Raw genomic sequence first — 20,975 nt, forward strand, 5'->3', positions numbered from 1 at the left:
ATAGATGTACATAATAGTAGGTTTAATAAACGTTTGTTGGATTTTATACTAACCACAATAGATTTAGAAGTCACCTGGGATAACATTAAGTAGTGCCACACCAAATGAAACACCCTGCTGCTGGCAAACTGCTATTACAGTGTCTTAGGGAAAGGAAACGTGATTATTTGTGAATCAGGGACAGTAGTAAATGGAGTGGAGTTTCACCACCAAAAAAACATCAAACCATAGAAAGAGGGTCTACACCCTGGAGGGAACAGGGATGCCATGTCCCAAACATCAGGTCGCCTGATGATGACGTAGGCAGTCCTTTGGGCCTATCAGCAGCGGACTGGTCGTAGTTTGATGAGGTGGCTGGTGCGCCGTGTGCGGGTGTTGGGCGCTGATCATGGGGGAGGACAGTCAAGTGGGAGATGTGGTGTTCAGGCGTGGCTGCGGACAGGTAATAGCGGCCTTGGCCCGAGCCCGAGCCCGAGCTAACGGCGAGGAACCGATGTGGGGATGGGTCTCCGGGGGGCGGCGGGGATTTCCTGTCCTCCTCCTCCCTCCCCCGGTCCAGCCGGCCGCTCACTATGTCCTTTTCCTCATTTCAGAGCGACGACTCGGACATCTGGGACGACACGGCGCTGATAAAAGCATACGACAAGGCGGTGACCTCCTTCAAAGTAAGTCGGCTTCATGCACCGAAGTCACGGGGGGATAGGTTTAAAAATAAAACAAAAATGACCCGAAGAAATCACAAGTTGCTGGGGAAACTCAGCAGGTCTGGCAGCATCCGTGCAGAGAGAAAGCAGAGTTAATGTTTCGGGTCCCCGGACCCTTCCTCAGAGCGGATCACACGTTCTCTGATTCAGTTCTGAAGTTCTGTCTTTATCATGATATAGGAAAAAGTCAACACGTAGCGGTTTGTCGCTAGTGTCTTCAATTGAAGATTGGAAGATATTTTTGAGGAAGAGATCGTGGGTTACCTTCTATAGACCTGATTCGGAGATGCCGGTGTTGGACTGGGGTGTACAAAGTTAAAAATCACACAACACCAGGTTACAGTCCAACAGGTTTAATTGGAAGCACACTAGCTTTCGGAGCGATCACCTGATGAAGGAGCGACGCTCCGAAAGCTAGTGTGCTTCCAATTAAACCTGTTGGACTATAACCTGGTGTTGTGTGATTTTTAACCTTCAATAGACCGTGCGTTTATCGTAACGTGAATTCCGAAAATTTGCAGCGTATGGGATGGAGAGAAAAAGTTAAGGTTTCAAGTGGATGACCTCTCTGCTACTGTCCTTTTTAAATGTTAATGAAATTTTATAATATTATGTGGAAACATGGGTTTGAAAGTAGAGGCAAATGGATTTTTGATTTTCAGCTCTGTGAAGGTGACTTTTTTTCCTAAAACATCAAAGTTGTTTTTTTTTAAGCAGACTCAAAATAGCATTTAACTAACTACATAAAGTATCTGATTAGATAATTGCTGAGGTGTTTATTAAGTTGAGCTTTTGTGACATATAGAAGGTCATCGAGTCATAGAGATGTACATCATGGAAACAGACCCTTCGGTCCAACCTGTCCATGCCGACCAGATATCCCAACCCAATCTAGTCCCACCTGCCAGCACCCGGCCCATATCCCTCCAAACCCTTCCTATTCATATACCTATCCAAATGCCTCTTAAATGTTGCAATTGTACCAGCCTCCACCATATCCTCTGGCAGCTCATTCCACACATACCACCCTCTGTGAAAACGTTGCCCCTTAGGGCATCTGCCACTTCTCAGCCCATTGGTCCATCTGGTTCAGATCCTGTTGTAATCTGAGGTAACCCTCTTCGCTGGCCACTACACCTCCAATTTTGGTGTCATCTGCAAACTTACTACCTGTACCTCTTATGCTCGCATCCAAATCGTTTATGTAAATGACAAAAAGTAGAGGACCCAGCACTGATCCTTGTGGCACTCCACTGGTCACCTGAAAAACAACCCTTCGACCTTTGAACCAATTCTGTATTCAAATGGCTAGTTCTCCCTGTATTCCATGAGATCTAACCTTGCTAATCAGTCTCCCATGGGGAGCCTTATCGAACGCCTTACTGAAGTCCATATAGATCACATCTACTGCTCTGCCCTCATCAAACTTCTTTGTAACTTCTTTGTTACTTCAAAAATATCAATCAAGTTTGTGAGACATGATTTCCCACGCATAAAGCCATGTTGAGTATCCCTAATCAGTCCTTGTCTTTCCGAATACATATACATCCTGTCCCTCAGGATTCCCTCCAACAATTTGCCCACCACCGAGGTCAGGCTCACCGGTCTATAGTTCTCTGGCTTGTCTTTACCACCCTTCTTAAACAGTAGCACCATGTTTGCCAACCTCCAGTCTTCCGGCACCTCACGTGTGACTATCGATGATACAAATATCTCAGCAAGAAGCCCAGCAATCACTTCTCTAGCTTCCCACAGAGTTCTCGGGTACACCTGATCAGATCCTGGGGATTTATCCACCTTTAATCATTTCAAGACATCCAGCACTTCCTCCTCTGTAATCTGGACATTTTGCAAGATGTCACCATCTATTTCCCTACAGTCTATATCTTCCATATCCTTTTCCACAGTAAATACTGATGCAAAATATTCATTTAGTATCTCCCCCATTTTCGGTGGCTCCACACAAAGGTTGCCTTACTGATCTTTGAGGGGCCCTATTCTCTCCCTAGTTATCCTTTTGTCCTTAATATATTTGTAAAAACCCTTTGGATTCTCCTTAATTCTGTTTACCAAAACTATCTCATGTCCCTTTTTTACCCTCCTGATTTCCCTCTTAAATATACTCCTATTTCCTTTATACTCTTCTAAGGATTCACTCGATCTATCCTGTCTACACCTGACATATGCTTCCTTCTTTTTGTTAACCAAACCCTCAATTTCTTTAGTCATCCAGCATTCCCTATACCTACCAGCCTTCCCTTTCACCCTGACAGGAATATACTTTGTCTGGATTCTTGTTATCTCATTTCTGAAGGCTTCCCATTTTCCAGCCGTCCCTTTACCTGCGAACATCTGCCTCCTATCAGCTTTCGAACGTTCTGGCCTAATACCGTCAAAATTGGCCTTTCTCCAATTTAGAACTTCAACTTTTACATCTGGTCTATCCTTTTCCATCACTATTTTAAAACGAATAGAATTATGGTTGCTGGCCCCAAAGTGCTCCCCCACTGACACTTCAGTCACCTGCCCTGCCTTATTTCCCAAGAGTAGGTCAAGTTTTGCACCTTCTCTAGTAGATACATGCACATACTGAATCAGAAAATTGTCTTGTACACACTTAAGAAATTCCTCTCCATCTAAGCCTTTAACACCATGGCAGTCCCAGTCTATGTTTGGAAAGTTAAAATCCCCTACCATAACTACCCTATTATTCTTACAGGTAGCTGAGATCTCCTTACAAGTTTGTTTTTCAATTTCCCTCTGACTATTGGTTGTTTATAATACAATCCCAAATGCCCAGAATCCAGAAGCAGGTTGAATTCAGAAGAAAAGAACTGGACAGAATATGTGCTGTTAACAACCTCCGACTCAATGAATTAGCCTGAGAGCCAGAGAGTTGCAGATGACACAAAGATAGGTGAAGGGACAGGTAGTGTTGAGGAAGTGAGAAAGCTACAGAAGGATTTAGACATGCTAGGCAAGTGGGCAAAGAAATGGTAGATGGAATACAATGTGGTAAAGTATGAGATTATACATTTTGGTAGGAAGAGTGGAGTTAGAGCCTATTTTTTAAACAGGAAAGGTTTAGGAAATATGAAGCACAAAGGAACTTGGGACTCCAAGTGTAGGATTCTCTTAAAGTTAACATGTAGGTTCACTTGGTAGTTAGGACGACAAATGCAATGTTGGCATTCATTTCAAGAGGGTTAGAATACAACAGCAGAGATGTAAAGGAGAATCTATATAAGGGCTGGGAACAGCTTTAGGTCCTGTAACTAGAGAAAGATTTACTGGTTTTGGGGGTTCAGAGGTGGTTTACAGAATAATCTCTTTGATTGAAGGGGCTTGTCATGTGAAGAGGACTCTGGGTCTGTATGTGGTGATGTTTAGAAGGATGAAGGGTGTTCACCTTAAACTTACAAGATAAAGAGAGGCCTAAGTAGAGTAGACCTGGAGAAGATGTTTCCATTAGTGGAGAGACTAGGACCAGAGGGCACAGCCTTAGAGTGAACCTTAGATGATCCATCCAGAGGTGGTGGCTCTATGGAACGCATTGCCACAGAGGGCTGAGGAAGCCAAGTCATTGAGCCCATTTGAGACAGAGATGGGTTGATTCTTGATTAGTAAGGGGATTCAGGTTTACTGGGAGAAGACAGGAGAATGGGGTTGAAAAACATATCAGCTCTAATTGAATGGTGGGACAGACTTAGGCTGAATTCATGCTCCCATATACTATGGTTTTAAGGAATCGCATGTAGTGAATGTGCAGAAAGAATCCAAAAAATGCATGCAATCTCACTAATTGAGTAGTAAATTCGAATGAAGCTAATAGTAATACTTCACTGGTAATGAGTGTCTGTGAAGGATGTTGCTGGAGAAAGGAATTGAATTTTTATTTTTGCTGTTTGTAATGAGATCTTTGCAAGTTGTCTTGTATAGCTTTCTTTTCTTTGTAAGGAACGTTATTAAAAGTACATTGGCAGCCTCTTGTTCAGCGACCGTGTTGAACAAATTGCAAAATAAAACTTAAGGTCTGTTAAGCCATGTTTCTATCTGGTATATGACTTGTTCAGTATTACCATCAGTTGGGATCACAAACACCTTTTTAGATTCTCAGGGTGTCCTAAAGATTCTGATGGGGAGTTATTACATTGAAGAACAGTTATGTTGTCTTGGACATAAATATGAAAGTTGATTTGTACAAAATAAGGACTGGGACACAGTCGGAAGGTGATTGGCTAGTTGATCTGCTTTTGGCTGACTGTTGAATGGCACATCTAACTGGATAGGTAGATGAGTGGAAGGCGAAGTTTAAGCAAATGATTTTACTTTTGGAATTTAAGAAACGTAATAACATGAGGGAGAAATAGAAGTAACAATAGTGAAATCCAAGGACAGGATTTATAACCAATAATTGAAATGAGTGATTTTTGTAGGAATGATTGCACGTTTTCCGTCCACATGGAATGTGTTCCTGTTGCCTTAGTGTCTTTAGTTTATGGAATATTTTGTGCAGTAAATTGACTGACTGTTAAATCAAACTGGAAGCGGATTAATTTATGATCCAGATTTGAAAAATTTGGCTTGTGCTAGAAGAACATTTTTCAAAGTTTGGAACCTGGAGGGAAAATTCCCTGAAAGAAAGGGTATTCTATTTTATTTAAGATTGATACTTGCACTGTTCAGTAACCATAAGGGGCCAAATTTTACCTAATGGTCAAGTCCAATAAACAGCAAAAGTGATTTAGTAAGCAGTTAGTCTGATTTTGATGGCATTATTTGTGGAAAAAGTTTGGAATGACTTGTTTTTGTGTTAGTACAATCACATTTTAGGTGTCTGTTCAGAGTATGGTCAATCATCATTTCGCATGATCTCTTCAACAGTAGATTGAATTGGAGAGAATAACTGATCTAGTTTGCACTGTTGAATTTTAAGTTTTGCTTGATTGGTTCCTGTACACACTAATTTTCAAAGATCATGGGCAGTTTGGGGCTTTAGATTGCTGTGGCAAGCTAGACAAAGACAAGTGCTTCAAATTTCTCTCCTGCCTCAGATATTCTATTAACAACATTCCTAACCACTCCAGAGGTCCTGCGTTTAAAAAATGTGCCTGATATCTAAACATATTGTAGAATCACCAGGGGCTTAACGGAGAAAAATCCTTTTAGATGAGAGTAGTATAATACTTATTTTGTGTATCCTGTTTGTTATTCTAAGATTGACAAATATCAGAGACAAGATCCTCTCTGAAGATATGCCATGCCATCTCAGTTAGCTGACTTAACTTTGTCTGGTCAGCCTTCTGAAATGGACTGGTGTGACATTTGTTACAGGTTTCTCCTGTTATAGGCTAGACTTTCCTAGATGAAGATGACTGTCAAAGTCATCATATCTCATTTTTCTCTGTCTCGGTCACTCTGAGTTTTAGTGTTCATTGTTTGGCAGTATGTTTTGCACTTTAAAAAAAATTGTTATTTTCAGAAGAGTGCCAATCCTGATTACTGGAACTTAGATGAAATCTCTGACACTGACTATGGAATTCTGAATCCAGTAGGAAAATAGAGCTTGGGAAACAGAGATCAGTGCCTGAGACCTGTTTCTCTTGTTTTACATTTTCTTCGCTCCCAACTACCCCCCGGGAAGTGTCTTGTTTCTGCTTTGTTCTGTGAGGAGGCAGAAAATATTTAAGATATAACAAGGATCTAATACCCTGAGCTCAGATGTCTGTGAAAGTTTAATCTTAAAGGACTGAAAAGAAGTAGGTAATTCTCCAATCAAGTCTGCTCTGGCATTCAGTGAGGCCATGGCTATTTTAATAATCTACAATGGCACCTTCCTGCTTTATCCCAAAAGCCTTGATTCCCTTATAGCTCCTAATTAAAAAATTGTCTTCTTTTTTTCCTGGGGCATAAAGATTTGTATCAATATTTCCTGGAATATTTTTTGATAATGATGATCTCCTTTTCCTTCAGAGTGCCCTGAAGAATGGTGAATATATTCAGCCATTTACCAAGGACTCCAGTAGGACTGGAACAAAACAAAAACAGAAGAAAAACAAAAACAGAAAGAAGAGTCACGTGCATCCAGAGAGAAAGGTATAATAATACTTCTTGTTTATATCCTAAAAATTAAAACTGCTGGGTATTTTTGGTGAGAATGTAGAAGAAAAAGACAGATGTGACTCAGGCTTGGTATGTTGCAATTGCAGAGTTGAAAGTGTGGTATTGGAAAAGTACAGTAGGTCAGGCAGCATCTGAAGAACAGGAGCATCGACATTTCGGGCAAAAGCGCTTATCATCCATTCCTGATGAAGGGGTTTTGTCCGAAACGTCAACTGTCCTGCCCCTTGGATGTTGCCTGACCACTACACTCTTGATTCTAATCTCCAGCATCTGCAGTCCTCACTTTCACCCAGTTGCAATTACAGAGCTTTCTGAAAGAGAGGTGAATATCCAAGAGGCAAATATAGAAAGACGAATTAGAACCTGGAGATGAAAACCTGGCTAGAGCCAGGGTGCAGGACAGAGGGCTTTGGAACTGGTTCCATATTTGGTGAGACCTGTATAAGAAGGCAGGGTTAGGCATAAATCAAGAATTTCTAAACCATGGCTTGAAAGCCCCCCACCCCCTGAGGGTGGGACATGAAATGGTTTTCCCAAACATTTGATCATTTGATTGCTGGATGTAAATTTGATAAGTGACTAGTAACAGATAGAATGCCAAAACAAGTGAGGGTGACTAGATTAGATTACTTACAGTGTGGAAACAGGCCCTTCGGCCCAACAAGTCCACACCGCCCTGCCGAAGCGCAACCCACCCATACCCCTTACCAAACACTACGGGCAATTTAGCATGGCCAATTCACCTGACCTGCACATCTTTCGGACTGTGGGAGGAAACCGGAGCACCCGGAGGAAACCCACGCAGACACGGGGAGAACGTGCAAACTCCACACAGTCAGTCGACTGAAGCGGGAATTGAACCCGGGTCTCTGGCGCTGTGAGGCAGCAGTGCTAACCACTGTGCCACCGTGCCGCCCATACTGTACAGTAGTCCTTAACTACTGTTAAGGACTTATCCTGAAGTATCAAAGGATTATGGCGAAGCGTTTACCTTCTCTTAGAGTTGATAAAATGTGGAGCTAGAAAACGTACAGCAGATCAAGCAGTATTGGAGAAGCAGGAGAGTCGACATTTTGGGCAAGACCCTTCATCAAGACTGGGGAGGGGGGAAGGGGTCTGAGAAATTTCCAGCATCTGCAGTCCTCACTATCTCCAACTTTTAGACCCAGTTTGAATCTGTACTCGAGTGCTTAATTGTTCATTTGAGACTTTGATAGTTCAAGTAGTAGGATATTTTAGTGGCCACAGATGTGATTCAGGGATGGTAAGTTGCAGCTGCAGACCTCTTTGAGGGAGCAGGGTAACTGAAGAGGTTGTGATGCATGAATAGAAAGAGATGATGATATTGCTGAGGAAATCTTTATTAAGTAATTAAAAATACTGTGCTAGGACCAGTGTCCTGCAGAATCAAATAATTTGGGTAATGGAAAGGGCTTTAAACTAATTAGAGGGGGCCCTAAAGAGGATTTCATAGGGTATACAGCACCAAAACAGACCATATAATGTAGCCTCGCCAGCATGTACAGTCCATTCAAACTGTCATCTGCTTTCCTCATCTAAATATACCATTGTAACTTCTATTCACTTCTTCCTTCTAGTTTCTCCTTAATAATTCTGAAATAATTTGTGAATCTGCTGCTTGCTGTGATGGATGAAAGCCAGGATGAATGTTTTGACCGAAACTTTTCACAAACTAAGCTATGGATGAGGAAATACATTCAGGCTAAAAATTGGTCATTAATTTCATATCAATCTATATGGATATGATTTTTAAGGTATATAACGATATTATTAGTTTTAAGGTATATAAGGCTATTATTAGTCCAGCTTGGTAAAATCTTTGAACTATCAAATGATGGAAATGTTCAGCAGGTGTGGTAACATATGGAAAGTGGAATAGAGTTGATGATTTGAGACGAGTACACTCTTAAGATGTCTTACTCAAATACAAATGCTAACTCTATTTTTCTTTTCACAGATGCTGCCAGACTGGCTGAGTTTTTCCGGTACTTGATAGTTTTTGTCACCTTTCCAGCATTTGCTTTACCTTGAAAATATTTGTTACTTTCAAGCTTTACATTGGAATTCATATTTCTCTACACGACTGTGCATAAACAGTATCAATGTCAACAGTGAAGTTATGCAATAGACAATGCTGATTACAACATGTAAGTGTATGCCAATCTTGAATTAGTGGGTTTGAGGACTTCTTCCTTATTCATTTTCAGGTCTTTTCATATTGTTCTTTATGTTAATGACTGCTTAAGCCAGACATTGATAGCTTGTGAATGAATTTAATCATTTTAGATTTTGTTTTATCTTCAAATGCATAAAGGACATCTTCCTCTGAATGAGAATGTGATAGATTTGGTGCAGTATTTTGTTGTATAGATAGCATCCGAGGATCAGGAGGGTCAACATTTCTGGCATAAGCCCCTTATCTGCCTGACCTGCTGTGCTTTTCCAGTGCCACATTTTTTTATCTGATCTCTAGTGTGTGCAGTCCTCACTTTCTCCGAATTGAAATTTAAACAATTTGATTTCTCTCTTGAAGAAGAAGGGCCTGTGCCCGAAACGTCGAATCTCCTGTTCCCTGGATGCTGCCTGACCTGCTGTGCTGTTCCAGCAATAAAGTTTCAACTTTGATCTCCAGCATCTGCAGACTCACTTTCTTCTCTCTTGTCCCAACACAGTGGCGAGTTGGTGATGCCTGTCATGCAGTGTGGTCTGAAGATGGCAACATGTACTCGGCTACGATTAAGTCTGTTAATGAAAAACGTGGAACATGTGTAGTGATGTATACTGGTTATGGCAATGAAGAGGAGCAGAATCTAGCAGAGCTGGTTCCAGCTGACAGCTCTGAGGCAGACAATGAGAGTTCTAAACAGGTGAGCAATAATAATTTGTGCTTTTGCTACGTAAAATATCTGTCCTACCACAATCTGGTAAGCCTATTTAACAGCTATTTTTTTCTTTGTACTTAGAAAAATGGGCTCAGCCAGCAATCAACAGATGAAAGTGATGCCATTTCACCTGTCTATAAATCTCGCCAATCAAATGAAACCAAATTAAAAACACCATTGGATCAGTTTACCTGGAATCACTGTCTTCCCCCTCAACCACCACAAATGCCAGGATTTGGCTTTGTAAGTGCCTGAATAGAAATGCCTAGTGAAATTTTATTATTTATTTTTAAATTACATAAACACAAAATATATATTAATTTTTTTGTCTTGTCTACTATAAGTATACTTTTAAAAGCATGTTTCTTTTATGTAATTAACTCTGTTGAGAATTTTTGCGAAGTTGAAGAGTCAGTGCTTTCTGGCCAGCATGTGTGCATCTACTTTGTCTTGAAATTAAAGGATTATTACCAGATTTTTAATGCTTTTTGCTGTCCTTTTTTCTTTTGAGTTACTTTGCTCATCATGATCTCCTGATACTTTTTGCTCTCATTTTCTTACTCTGCACTGTCTTTTAGCCAAATCTTTCTCTTGTATCCTGTTTATTCTTCCATCCCACACCCCCGTCTCCTTTATGCCTCATGCTGTATTTTTCTTTTGAGTTTTTTGCAGATTTTGAGCACTTCATACCCCAGGCATTTTTTTTCTGAACAATGCGTGTACTGTAGTGGGAATAGAAGTTGACTACCTTGTGTGTGCTGATGCTATAATAACTGTTATTGAACTACATTTAAATGATTCTGTTCAATTCTGATTGTTTAGTAAATACAATATACAGTTCTTTTTATTCTTCTTTGTAAAATATTCATTTCTGTGAATGTCAGGATTTTCCCAATACAATTGAGTGGTAAGGAGTCTCTTTTCTGCAATGCATCCATATGAGGCAGGTACACTCACAGTGCTGTTAGGAGGGGAATTCTAGTATCTTGATGCCATGACATTGAAGAAGTAGCAATATAATTGCAAGTCAGGATAGTATGTGCCTTTCATGGGATCTTGTGGCTACTGCTTTTGTTCTAGATGGTAAAGGTCATCGTTTTGGGAAGTTTGGTGTGTTTCTGCAATACATCTTGTAGATGATGCACCCTTCCGCCATTGTATACCAGTGGTGGATGGAGTGTATGTTGAAGGTGGCAGGTTGAATGCTAATCAATCAGGTTAATTTGTCTTCAATGGGATGATCAGCTTTGATGGTTTAGAAGCTGTTCTTATCTCGGCAAGTGGGGAGTATTCCATCACACTGTGTAATGTGTAGAAGAGTCACATTCGACTCAATACATTAATTGTGTTTCTCTTTCCACAGATGCTGCCAGCCATGCTGAGTATTTCCAGCACTTTCTTTTTTTTATTTCCGTATTCCATCACGCTCCTGACTTGTGCCTTCTAGATGGTGGACAGGCTTTGAGAAGTCAGGAGGTGAGTTACTTGCCTTGGAATTCAAAGCCTTTTACCAACTCTTGTAGCCGCAATATTTATATAGATAGGTTCAGATCAGTTTCTTGACAGTGTAACTTCCCCTGGAAAGTTGTCAGTGGAAGATTCTATGATGGTAATGCAGATGAATGTCAGGGGAGGATAGAATCATAGAGATGTACGACACGGAAACAGACCCTTCGGTCCAACCCGTCCATGCCGACCAGATATCCCAACCCAAATCTAGTCCCACCTGCCAGCACCTGGCCCATATCCCTCCAAACCCTTCCTATTCATATACCCATCCAAATGACTTTTAAATGTTGCAATTGTATCAGCTTCCACCACTTCCTCTGGCAGCTCTTCCATACATGTACCACCCTCTGCGTGAAAAAGTTGCCCGTTAGGTCTCTTTTATATCTTTCCCCTCTCACCCTAAACCTATGTCCTCTAGTTCTGGACTCCCCCACCTGTTTGATTCTCTTTTGTTTGAAATGGTAATTGCCTTGTAATTGTGTTGCATGACTCGTTACTTAATGGTACAAAGCATACTATTGTTTAGGCTTCACTCCATACTGGCACAGATTGATTTTGTACTGGAGGTGTTGAGTGGTATTAAGCATTGTCAAATCCTCCGTGAATGTACCCACATTTGTGATGGAGGGAAAGTCACTACTGAAGCAGGTGATGGTGTTTGAGCCAGGACTTTACCCTAAGGAAATCTTTTGGGACTGTGATGGTTGACCTGTAATAACCATAATCTTCCTTAAGTGCAAGTACTATTCCAAGCAGAAAAATATAAGAAATGCTCCATTAGTAAAGTGCTCCATTAGTAAAGATAAACCTTAGTTCCTTTATGCTAAGTTGCTTTAAGTTGAGGGCTTTGTTTGTGTACAAATTGCGGGAAGCATACGAAAGAAGTTGAGATCAAAATAGAGAATTGAATATGAATAACAAAAATGATGCTGTCTGATTTTAATTAATTTATTGACCAGTTGGGACGGAGAAAAAATTGGAATTTTTAATGTGTATGTGTTTAGAAGAATTTGCTTGCATGGAGGGTATAGGTTAATATGGACTTGTTGGATTGAATAATCTGTTTCTCTTGTTTTGTCTATGTATTTTTATATTATAAATTAATCTTTTTTGTTCTGTACAGCCTGGTGCAAAATTTCACGGTCCGCCGCCTTTCTTACCTGGATGGTTACCGACTGTTCCAGCAGGACCACCAGTGAGTGAATTTCTTGTTATGCAGTACCAAAAATTGCAGGTAGATTTCTTAGGCTGGCTGCTGTGTGCTGTTAGTTGTAGTATTGTAGTGGAGCTGATAAATACTCTTAAACAAAATCAGAAATTGATGGAAAATCACAGCAAGTTAGGCAGCAGAGTTAATGTTTTGGGTCCAATTACCCTTCTTCAGAACTTTGTATGTGAGTTGGAGAAGAGGTGGGGAGAGAGGAAAGGAGTAAATCTCAGGTGACAATGGAGCCCAGAGAGAGGGAAAAATAGTTGGCAGATAAAGGAGTGAATAAAGGTCAGCTTGAGAGAATGAGTAGCTGCTAACTGGGATCACTAGTAGCTGATAATGGGTTGTATGTACTAGCAGCCTATGTGATGACCAGGCTTAGTATGTGGGGGGTTGGGGTAAGCACACAGGAAAAGGTGTTCAAGCCCTGAAATTATAGAACTCTATACTGGGTCCAAACAGTTGTAGGGTTCCCAAGCAGAAAATGAGGTATTGTTCTTCCAGCTTGCACTGAGCGGCACTGGATGTTTACTTCTGTTACTTTGGTTTGTATATGCAGCATCTTAATGCCTAAATGAATGGGATTTTTGAGTAAGTAGCTGAATTTTTGAGCAATGGTGTGTTGCTATTTTGAGGTTGAATAACGTGAAATTTGGATAGACTTGTTTTCTGTGTTTTTGCGATCACAAATTAATTTGTGCTTTGGTATCTCCTCACTGCTTTGCTCATGAACATTTAATGAGTTGAATTTAGAAACACTTTATTTGTAAAATGTTGCAATATGTCTTTAACTTCATTTGTTATATTGGAAATTGTCAAAATGCAAAATTATATGCTTGAACTATTTCTTCAATTTAAGTTCTTAACTGATTTACTTAACAAATTGTGAAATGTATTAGCGTCAACTTTTTTTTTCGCACTGCCCATGTTGCTTGAGTGTTTTTCTTGGGCCACAGTTCAAGTAGAAAAGGGTATCTGCATATTTTTTTTAAATTGAGGTACATGGATGGGCAGACTGGAGAAATCTGGCCAGCTTTCAGTTTTTCATTCTTTTTTTATAAAACATTACCTCATTGAATCCCTACAGTGTGGAAACAGGCTCTTCGGCCTGACAAACCCACACTGACCCTCCGAAGAGTAACATTTCTATGACACCAAAACCCATTCCCCTATGTTTAACCCCTGACTAATGCACCCAACCTACACTGGACAATTTAGCACGGCCAATTCACCAAACCCACATGTCTTTGGATCGTGAGAGGAAACCGGAGCACCCGAAGGAAACCGATGCGGACACTGCAGAATGTGCATACTCCTCACAGACAGTTGCCTGAGGCTGGAATCAAACCCATGGTCCCTGGTGCTGTGAGGCAGCAGTACTAAACACTGAGCCCCATGCCGACCTTTTTGAGTATTTTGTATTTGTATTTTGTTTAAAGAAAAAAAACTTCAAATGGATTTGAGGCTGGTTACTCTGAAATTTGTTTCTAAATTCTGAAATGAGACAGGAATACTTTTTACCTTTTTTGGAAATTTTGAAACATTTCTTTACTGAACTTTACTTCATCCCAATGTAGTTAATTCCCCCTCCACCTCCGATGGGGCCAGATTCAACTGATGAGGACGAGGAAGCTTTAGGAAGCATGCTAATAGCATGGTACATGAGTGGCTATCACACTGGTTATTATTTGGTAAGTACTTACAATGTGAAAGTAAACTTTTGTAAAGCTGTTACAGGCTTCAATTACATGTTAGTTGTGTACAAGGACTGTATTTGGTTCAAAAAGGTGATCTTGATTTGTGTTTGTGCATTTTATTTTTGTCCAGCTTGATTTTTTAAATTTGGTTCTTGTAATCTTGAATTTTTAATGTCCATGCTGCTTAACCTAGAATTTTTAGAAAAATGTCCCAGGCACACTCAAAGTATGTACAATGAATAATGGATATACACATCAGGAAAATCATAAATTTAGTTCCCCAAAGTGACTTGCAGTACGGAAACAGTAAGAGCTTTGCTACATCAGTGTTCAGAGGGTGAAAATTATCCAGAGCTATTGCCTTGTGTGGTGATCCAGTTTTCCCTAGAACTGTCTGTGGATAGAAAATGTAGAGAGGATTGAGTTTGTTTCCATTTCTTTCTGGCCACTCAGTTAACAAATAGGAGCAGGAGTTGAAAACTGTGGTGCCGATAAAGCACAGCAGGTCAGGCATACGAGGAGCAGGAGAGTCAACGATTCGGGCATAAGCCCTTCATTAGGATTGTCTGATGAAGGGCTTATTCCTGAAATGCCAACAGTCCTCCTCCTTGGATTGGGCCTGACCTACTGTGCTTTTCCTGCGCCATATTTTTCGATTCTGACTCTCCAGCATCTGCAGTACTCACTTTCTCCAAATAAGAGCTGGAGTGGGCCAATCCGCCCCCTAGCCTGCTCTGTCAACTAATGATCTTCTGCTTCACTACTTTCCTGCACTATGCCAGTGTCCCTATGGGAGGAAAGAAAAGTTTTCCAATATCAAATTGTTTTGAGAAAAAAAGTTTTTCTATGAGTTTTTATAGGGCAAGCGAAACAAAGAACAGCCAGGGAATTCCTAGAAGCATGGCACTTATCCACAAACTCCATCAACAAACACATCGACCTGGACCCAATATACCAACCACTACAGCGGACAGCTGAAACTGACAACTGGAAGCGGCAGGGACAGACCACTATAAACACCGGAGGAAACATCAAAGAAGCACTTCGCAGGGGGCTCCCAAGCACTGATGATGTCGCCTAGCCAGGGGACGAAACGTTTGCAACAAAAACTTCCAACTCGGCGAACAGAACCACAACAGTTTTTCTATGACATATGTTCAATGAGTAGGTTCAGTTGAGGCATTCAAGATGGCATTGGATGGAAATAGTGTGCAGGGTTATGGGGAAAGGTAGGAGAATAGCACTAGGTAATGACACTCATTTGAAGAGCTGGTGCAGGCATGATGGGCCGAATAGTCAACTTTGCGCTGGAACAATTGTTTTTTTTTGTAATTTTAATATTTAGCAAGGTTCCATCTTTATCTTAATATAGAAACCGGGAATAGAGGGAAAGTAAATGTAGAATTGCTTTAGTCTGACCGGACCATAGGGCTGCTCATTAAAGTGAGTTGAATGGTGGGGAGGGAGGTTGAGAAGCAGAGTCCATCATGGTAACCTCAGCTGCTATGAGAACTGAACCCACATGTTGATCATCACAAACCAGCCACCTGGCCAAATGAGTTAACTGAACCCTCCCCCTTTGAAATTTATAGATTCCAAACTACAGTGAATATGGTCTGAACTGATCCAATAATCTCAGGAATCAATCTGATAAACCTTTGTTGCCCTCCATACTCTACCTGGACCAAGACCCCAAACAGTCCTGTGGGAATGGTCTCACCAAAGCCCTGTGCAATTGCAGCAAGACATCCCTCTTCCTGTACTCATCCTTTTGCTGTGAAGGCCAGAATACCATTTGCCACTTTCACTGCCTGCTGCACATCATCATACAGCATGGAAACAGACCCTTCAGTCCAATCAATCCATGCCTAACATAATCCCAAACTAAACTAGTCTCATCTGCCTGCTCCTGGCCCATATCCCTCTAAACCTTTCCTATTCATGTATTTATCCAAATGTCCTTGTATGTTTACTTTCAGCCACTGGTGTAATAGTACTTGTTGCACCTCTCCCTTTCCCAGTCTATCACCTTTCAGATAATCTGCCTTTGTGTCTTTGCTACCAAAGAGAGAACCTCACATTTATCCTGATTATACTCCTCCTGCCATGCATTTGCTCAAAAACTCATGTAGTCTAAATCACAAGCATCTCTGCATCCTCCTCACAGTTCATCTTCCCATCCAGCTTTATGTTGCCTGCGAATTTAGAAATCCTGCTTTTTTTTTTCCCCTCATGTATTGTGAATAGCTGTAGTACCCCATTAGTCGCTGGCTGCCAATTGGAAAATGACTTACTTTTTCCTAATCTTCATTTTCCATCTGCCAACTAGATCTGTATTTGCGCCTGTTAACTATCCCCAATCTGAGCACTTCAATATTACATGCTAATGTCTTATGTGAGACATTATCAAAGCCTTCTGAAAGTCCAAGTAAACCACATCCACTGGTTTACCACTCATCAACTGTTGAGTTACATCCTTGATGAAGAATTCCAATAGATTTTTAAGCATGATATTACTTTCGTAAATCTGTGCCGACTGTCCAATCCTGCCACAGTTTTCCAAGTGCTCTGCTATTAATTTTTTTTTTAGTGGTCTCTAGCACTACTGATGTCAGATTAACCAGTCTAAAATTTTTCTCTTTTTTTTTTGTAAATAGTTGGGTTACATTAGCTATCTTCCAATCCATTGGAACGTTTAAGATCTATAGCATCTTGAAAGCTGACCACTGAAGCATCACTGTTTCCGAGCCACTTTTTGAGGACTCTGGGAAGTGGATTTATCAACCTTTAATCTCATCAATTTCCTCAGCACCATTTCCCTCCTAATACTGATTTTCCTTCAGTTCCTCTGTCTCAATAAGCCCTGTGTAACCCAACATAGTTAGTGTTGTGTGATTTTCTGGATTCCATACTATAAGATGGGTGTGATAACACTGGTTGAAACTTTATTGCTGGAACAGCACAGCAGGTCAGGCAGCATCCAGGGAACAGGAGATTCGACGTTTCGGGCACAGGCCCTTCTTCAGGAATGAGAGGTAGAGAGCTTCTTCAAGGAAGGCATCCTTGTAAGAGGATTCGCAGATAACACTGGAGATGGTGCACAGGGGATTTACTAGAATTTGACCTGGACTGGAGAGTTTTAGTTGTGAAGAGAGATTGGAGTTGTTTTCCTTGGAGCAATGGAGACTGAGGTGTGTACGTCATTGAGACATGTATAAATGAGGGGCATAGATACGGTAGACCGAGAGGCAGTTTTCCCCTTGGTGGAGGGATCAGTGAGCAGAGTGCACAGACTTAAAATAACCGACAGGACATTTAGAGGAAATGTGAGGACATTTTTTTTTAAAACCCAGAGCATGGTGGGAATCTAGAACTCATTGCCTCTGAGCGTGGTAGAAGCATTTAAGAAAGTATTTAATGTGTACTTGCAATGTCAAGGCCTATGGCCCTTATGCTGGAAAATGGGATTAGAGTAGTTAAATGTGTGCTTTTGATTACTGCGGACTCAGTGGGCCAAAGGACCTTTTTTGTGCTGTAACCTCTGTGTTGCACTTTAAATCTATTTTCACCAGAATACTGGTCATCTTACCGAATATTTTCTATTTTGTTTTATGATGCCCCACTGAATCATTTTGAGATGTTTATTAGGTGCCAAAAAAAATGTTGGATAAAGACAAGCTTACCATTGGTACTCATTATGTTTTTCCCTGTAGGGTCTCAAGCAAGGTCGACTGGAAGCAGGCATGGGGAAGACTCCTCGTTCTTAGTTTGTTAGAAAAGTAAGCTTACTTATTTTCATCAGTTCCTGAAGGTGCTTGTACCTGCATGTTTGCAGTTTCAGAGATTATCTAGGTTAATAATCATCTAGGTTAATACTCTGAAGAGAATCAGCGTTAACGTTTCAGGTTGAGTGACCCTTCAGCACAGATGCTGCCCGACCTGCTGCACCTTTCCTGCAATTTCTATTTTTGTCCATGTATTAACCTAGATGGTTAGTAATCTAGAGAATCTCCAAGTTATTTAACTGGGGAGGGAATTGAAATCAAACTGATTCTGTTTTGTCCAAGGTTCACGTGCAGCTGGGGGACATTGAATGACAAACTCTTGCTATCTCTTTATTGCTTCTCCCTAGTTCAGGGGCACAAAAGCAGTTGTAGAGTCCACTTTAGTGTTCAGACTTGCAAATGAAGCTGATTTCTTTTTTCTGGGTGATATCCGTGAATGACCCACAACAAGTCATACCTGACTAAGATCTTTTTTTCCTTTATTCTTGTGGGATGTGGTGATCAGTGGCAAGGCCAGTATTTATTGCTCATCCCTGATTTCCCTTGAACTGAAAGCCATCTAGGCCATTTCAGAAGGCAGTTAAGAGCCAGACATGTTACTGTGGGTCACATGTAGACGTGACCATTTATTCTTTTTACTAAAATGGGCAATTCTCCATCTTCCCACATTATACCCCATTTGTTAGATGTTTGCCTAATCACTTGACATATTTATAACCATTTTTAGGTGCCTTCTGTCTTCTACACAACTGACTTTCAGCTCTACCTCTACCTAACAAGCCTGCGGTCTCTTAATTTAAATCACTTAGATAAATTGTAAAGAGTTGAGGCCTCAGCACTAACTCCTGAGACACATCACTTTTCGTATTTATCTTTCCATAAGTAGTATTATGCTGACAAGATTTGAAACTGACTATGGAAACTGTGTTTGATGGGTACAAAGTCCATTGGGAATTACCCATCGTGCATACTGTGCTTCTGTGCTTGAACTGGGAAAAAAGACTGATTCTTTTTTTTCTCTCTGCAGGTGAACGTTTCTCTCCCAAGGAGAGGAGTGCATCATTTTGCAATGGATTATGTTCAAATGTTATTGGTTTCTGTATGAATAAGCCATTGTTTGGGGATCGTTGGGATTGAGTATCTGCTTTGTATCGAATAGTGAATAAAATATTTTGGTTTCAATTACTTTTGTTTGTTATAAGGCAATAAGTGCACTGATTTGGATGCTGCATAACTGAAAAATTTCCTGAAATTAACTGTTTTTAAACAAATCGTCAACATGCAATGGGTTGTGGATATTCTTTATACCTTAAGCTTTTGATATGTGGTTCTATGGAAAGGGAAGGTATGATCAGAAATAAAGAACAAAAGACTGGCAAGACAGATTTGTCAACATCAGTAAAGGGGAAAAAAAATCATTTGACGTTCGGGGTGTGGAATCTGAATCAATTCTGAACCCTTTCTTTATATCCTAAATTCTGATCAATGTCTGCCAAGATTAAGAACAAGTCTCTGTCTTGAATGGTGCCAGGAAGGGGAATGTTATTGATAGTGAAACATAAGTGTAACTCTACTAGTTACTGACTCATGTACAGAACTACTACCATTAGCAACAACCATATGAAATCGATAACTAATTCATGATCCAGCCCAAATGCTGCTAATGCCATAGTACTATTGGGGAAGACCAGCACAGGTTAAAAACAAACCAGCAATACACTATCAGTGAAGTGGGTAAAACAGTTGAATAAAAAATGGTTATTCTTTGGTTAATTTCTTGACTCCTCAAAACTTTTCCATTATCTTCAATGACATATGTTCAAAGTAATGGAAGACTCATTGCTTGATTTTTTAAAAAAAAAACTCAGCCATGGCTGTGGGAATGCTGATTGAGCCAGCATTTATTGCCCATCCCTGACTGTCCTTGTGAATGTGGTGACCTGCCTTGAATCCTTGGGTGCAGGTAATCCTACAGTAGCATTATGAAGGGAGTGCCAGGATTTTAACCCAGTCATCGTCAGCAGTCCCTTGCAGATGAGGATAACTCCCTTCAACTCTCAGGGTGAGGCCGTAGGTAGCTGTACAGACCGATGTGGCTACCACAGGCAGGTACACTTGTGGCAGGTGGTGGTCATAGGAAGGGGTGGGTAGGGCATCAATGTGACAGGCAAAAGCAGCAGAAGGGTTGCACTATTTTTTTCCTGATGGCAAGTCTCAAGGTGTTCGATGCCTTTCCAGATGCTGCTCTTTCGCTTTGGACAATCTTGGGCCAATGATTCCCAGGTGTCTTTGGGAATGCCACAATTCGCCAGTGAGAACTCAAGACTAGTAACAATAAAGGAATGGCGATTACATTCTAGTAAGAAAGTCATGTTCTTGGAGGGCAACTAGGGGTGGTTGTGTTCCCAAACATTTATTGGTCTTTGAAGTGGTAGAGATGATGAGTCTAGGTGAGTTGCTACAGTGCATCTTGCGATTAGTATGCCCTGCTACCACTGTGCATTTCTGTTTAAGACTGTGAATGTGGTAGATTATTAGTCAATTAGACTTGCCGGGAGGGTGTTGAGCTTCTTGACTTGAACTTCATTTCAATCAAGTAACATCTTACTCATGACTTCTGCCTTGTAGATGATTCAGAGGTGAGTTAGCCTTTTACCTGCTCTTGCATTCACACATTTTATAAGGCCAGTCCAGTTCAGTTTGTGCTGAGTCAAAACCTCCTGTACGTTGACAGTGAGAAATTCAGTGATAGTAATAATGTTCAATTTTAAGAGAGGGTGGGGTGATTGGATTTTGAAGAATGGTTAATTGACTTGAAACCTTAACTCTGTTTCTCCAAATATGCTGCCCAACCTGCTGAGATTTTCCAGCACTTTTATGACTTTCTAGATGTTGAAGAGCTGAAATAGTTTTTAAATTTTGGCTAGATTGTCTGTTTGAGAGAATCATTGCCTGACACTTGGGTGGCATGCAAGTTACTTGCCAATAATCAGGTCGAGCCTGGATATTATCCAGCATTTGGGTACAAACTATTTCGGTACCTG

General features: G+C 40.7%; 1 protein-coding gene across 1 annotated transcript; it reads left to right on the plus strand.

The window, feature by feature from the left end:
• Positions 1 to 334: 334 nt before the first annotated feature.
• smn1 (survival of motor neuron 1, telomeric) lies at positions 335 to 19,116 on the plus strand. The gene is made up of 9 exons (XM_043707884.2): positions 335 to 442; positions 594 to 665; positions 6,678 to 6,800; positions 9,521 to 9,715; positions 9,812 to 9,973; positions 12,363 to 12,434; positions 14,027 to 14,140; positions 17,860 to 17,925; positions 18,959 to 19,116. Exons 1-8 carry the CDS (start codon positions 389 to 391, stop codon positions 17,911 to 17,913), a joined length of 846 nt encoding a protein of 281 aa, XP_043563819.1. The 5' UTR covers positions 335 to 388; the 3' UTR covers positions 17,914 to 17,925; positions 18,959 to 19,116.
• The last annotated feature ends 1,859 nt before the right edge of the window (positions 19,117 to 20,975 follow it).

Source organism: Chiloscyllium plagiosum, unplaced genomic scaffold (assembly GCF_037043375.1).
Source record: "Chiloscyllium plagiosum isolate Xiang-an unplaced genomic scaffold, Cpla_swu_hap1 HiC_scaffold_2, whole genome shotgun sequence".
Taxonomy (NCBI): domain Eukaryota; kingdom Metazoa; phylum Chordata; class Chondrichthyes; order Orectolobiformes; family Hemiscylliidae; genus Chiloscyllium; species Chiloscyllium plagiosum.

Coding starts and splice junctions, on each gene's coding strand:
- smn1 (XM_043707884.2), top strand. CDS start 389: ATGGGGGAGGACAGTCAAGTGGGAGATGTGGTGTTCAGGCGTGGCTGC. Junction 12,435..14,026: donor CTGTTCCAGCAGGACCACCA/GTGAGTGAATTT, acceptor ATCCCAATGTAG/TTAATTCCCCCTCCACCTCC. Junction 14,141..17,859: donor ATCACACTGGTTATTATTTG/GTAAGTACTTAC, acceptor TTTTCCCTGTAG/GGTCTCAAGCAAGGTCGACT.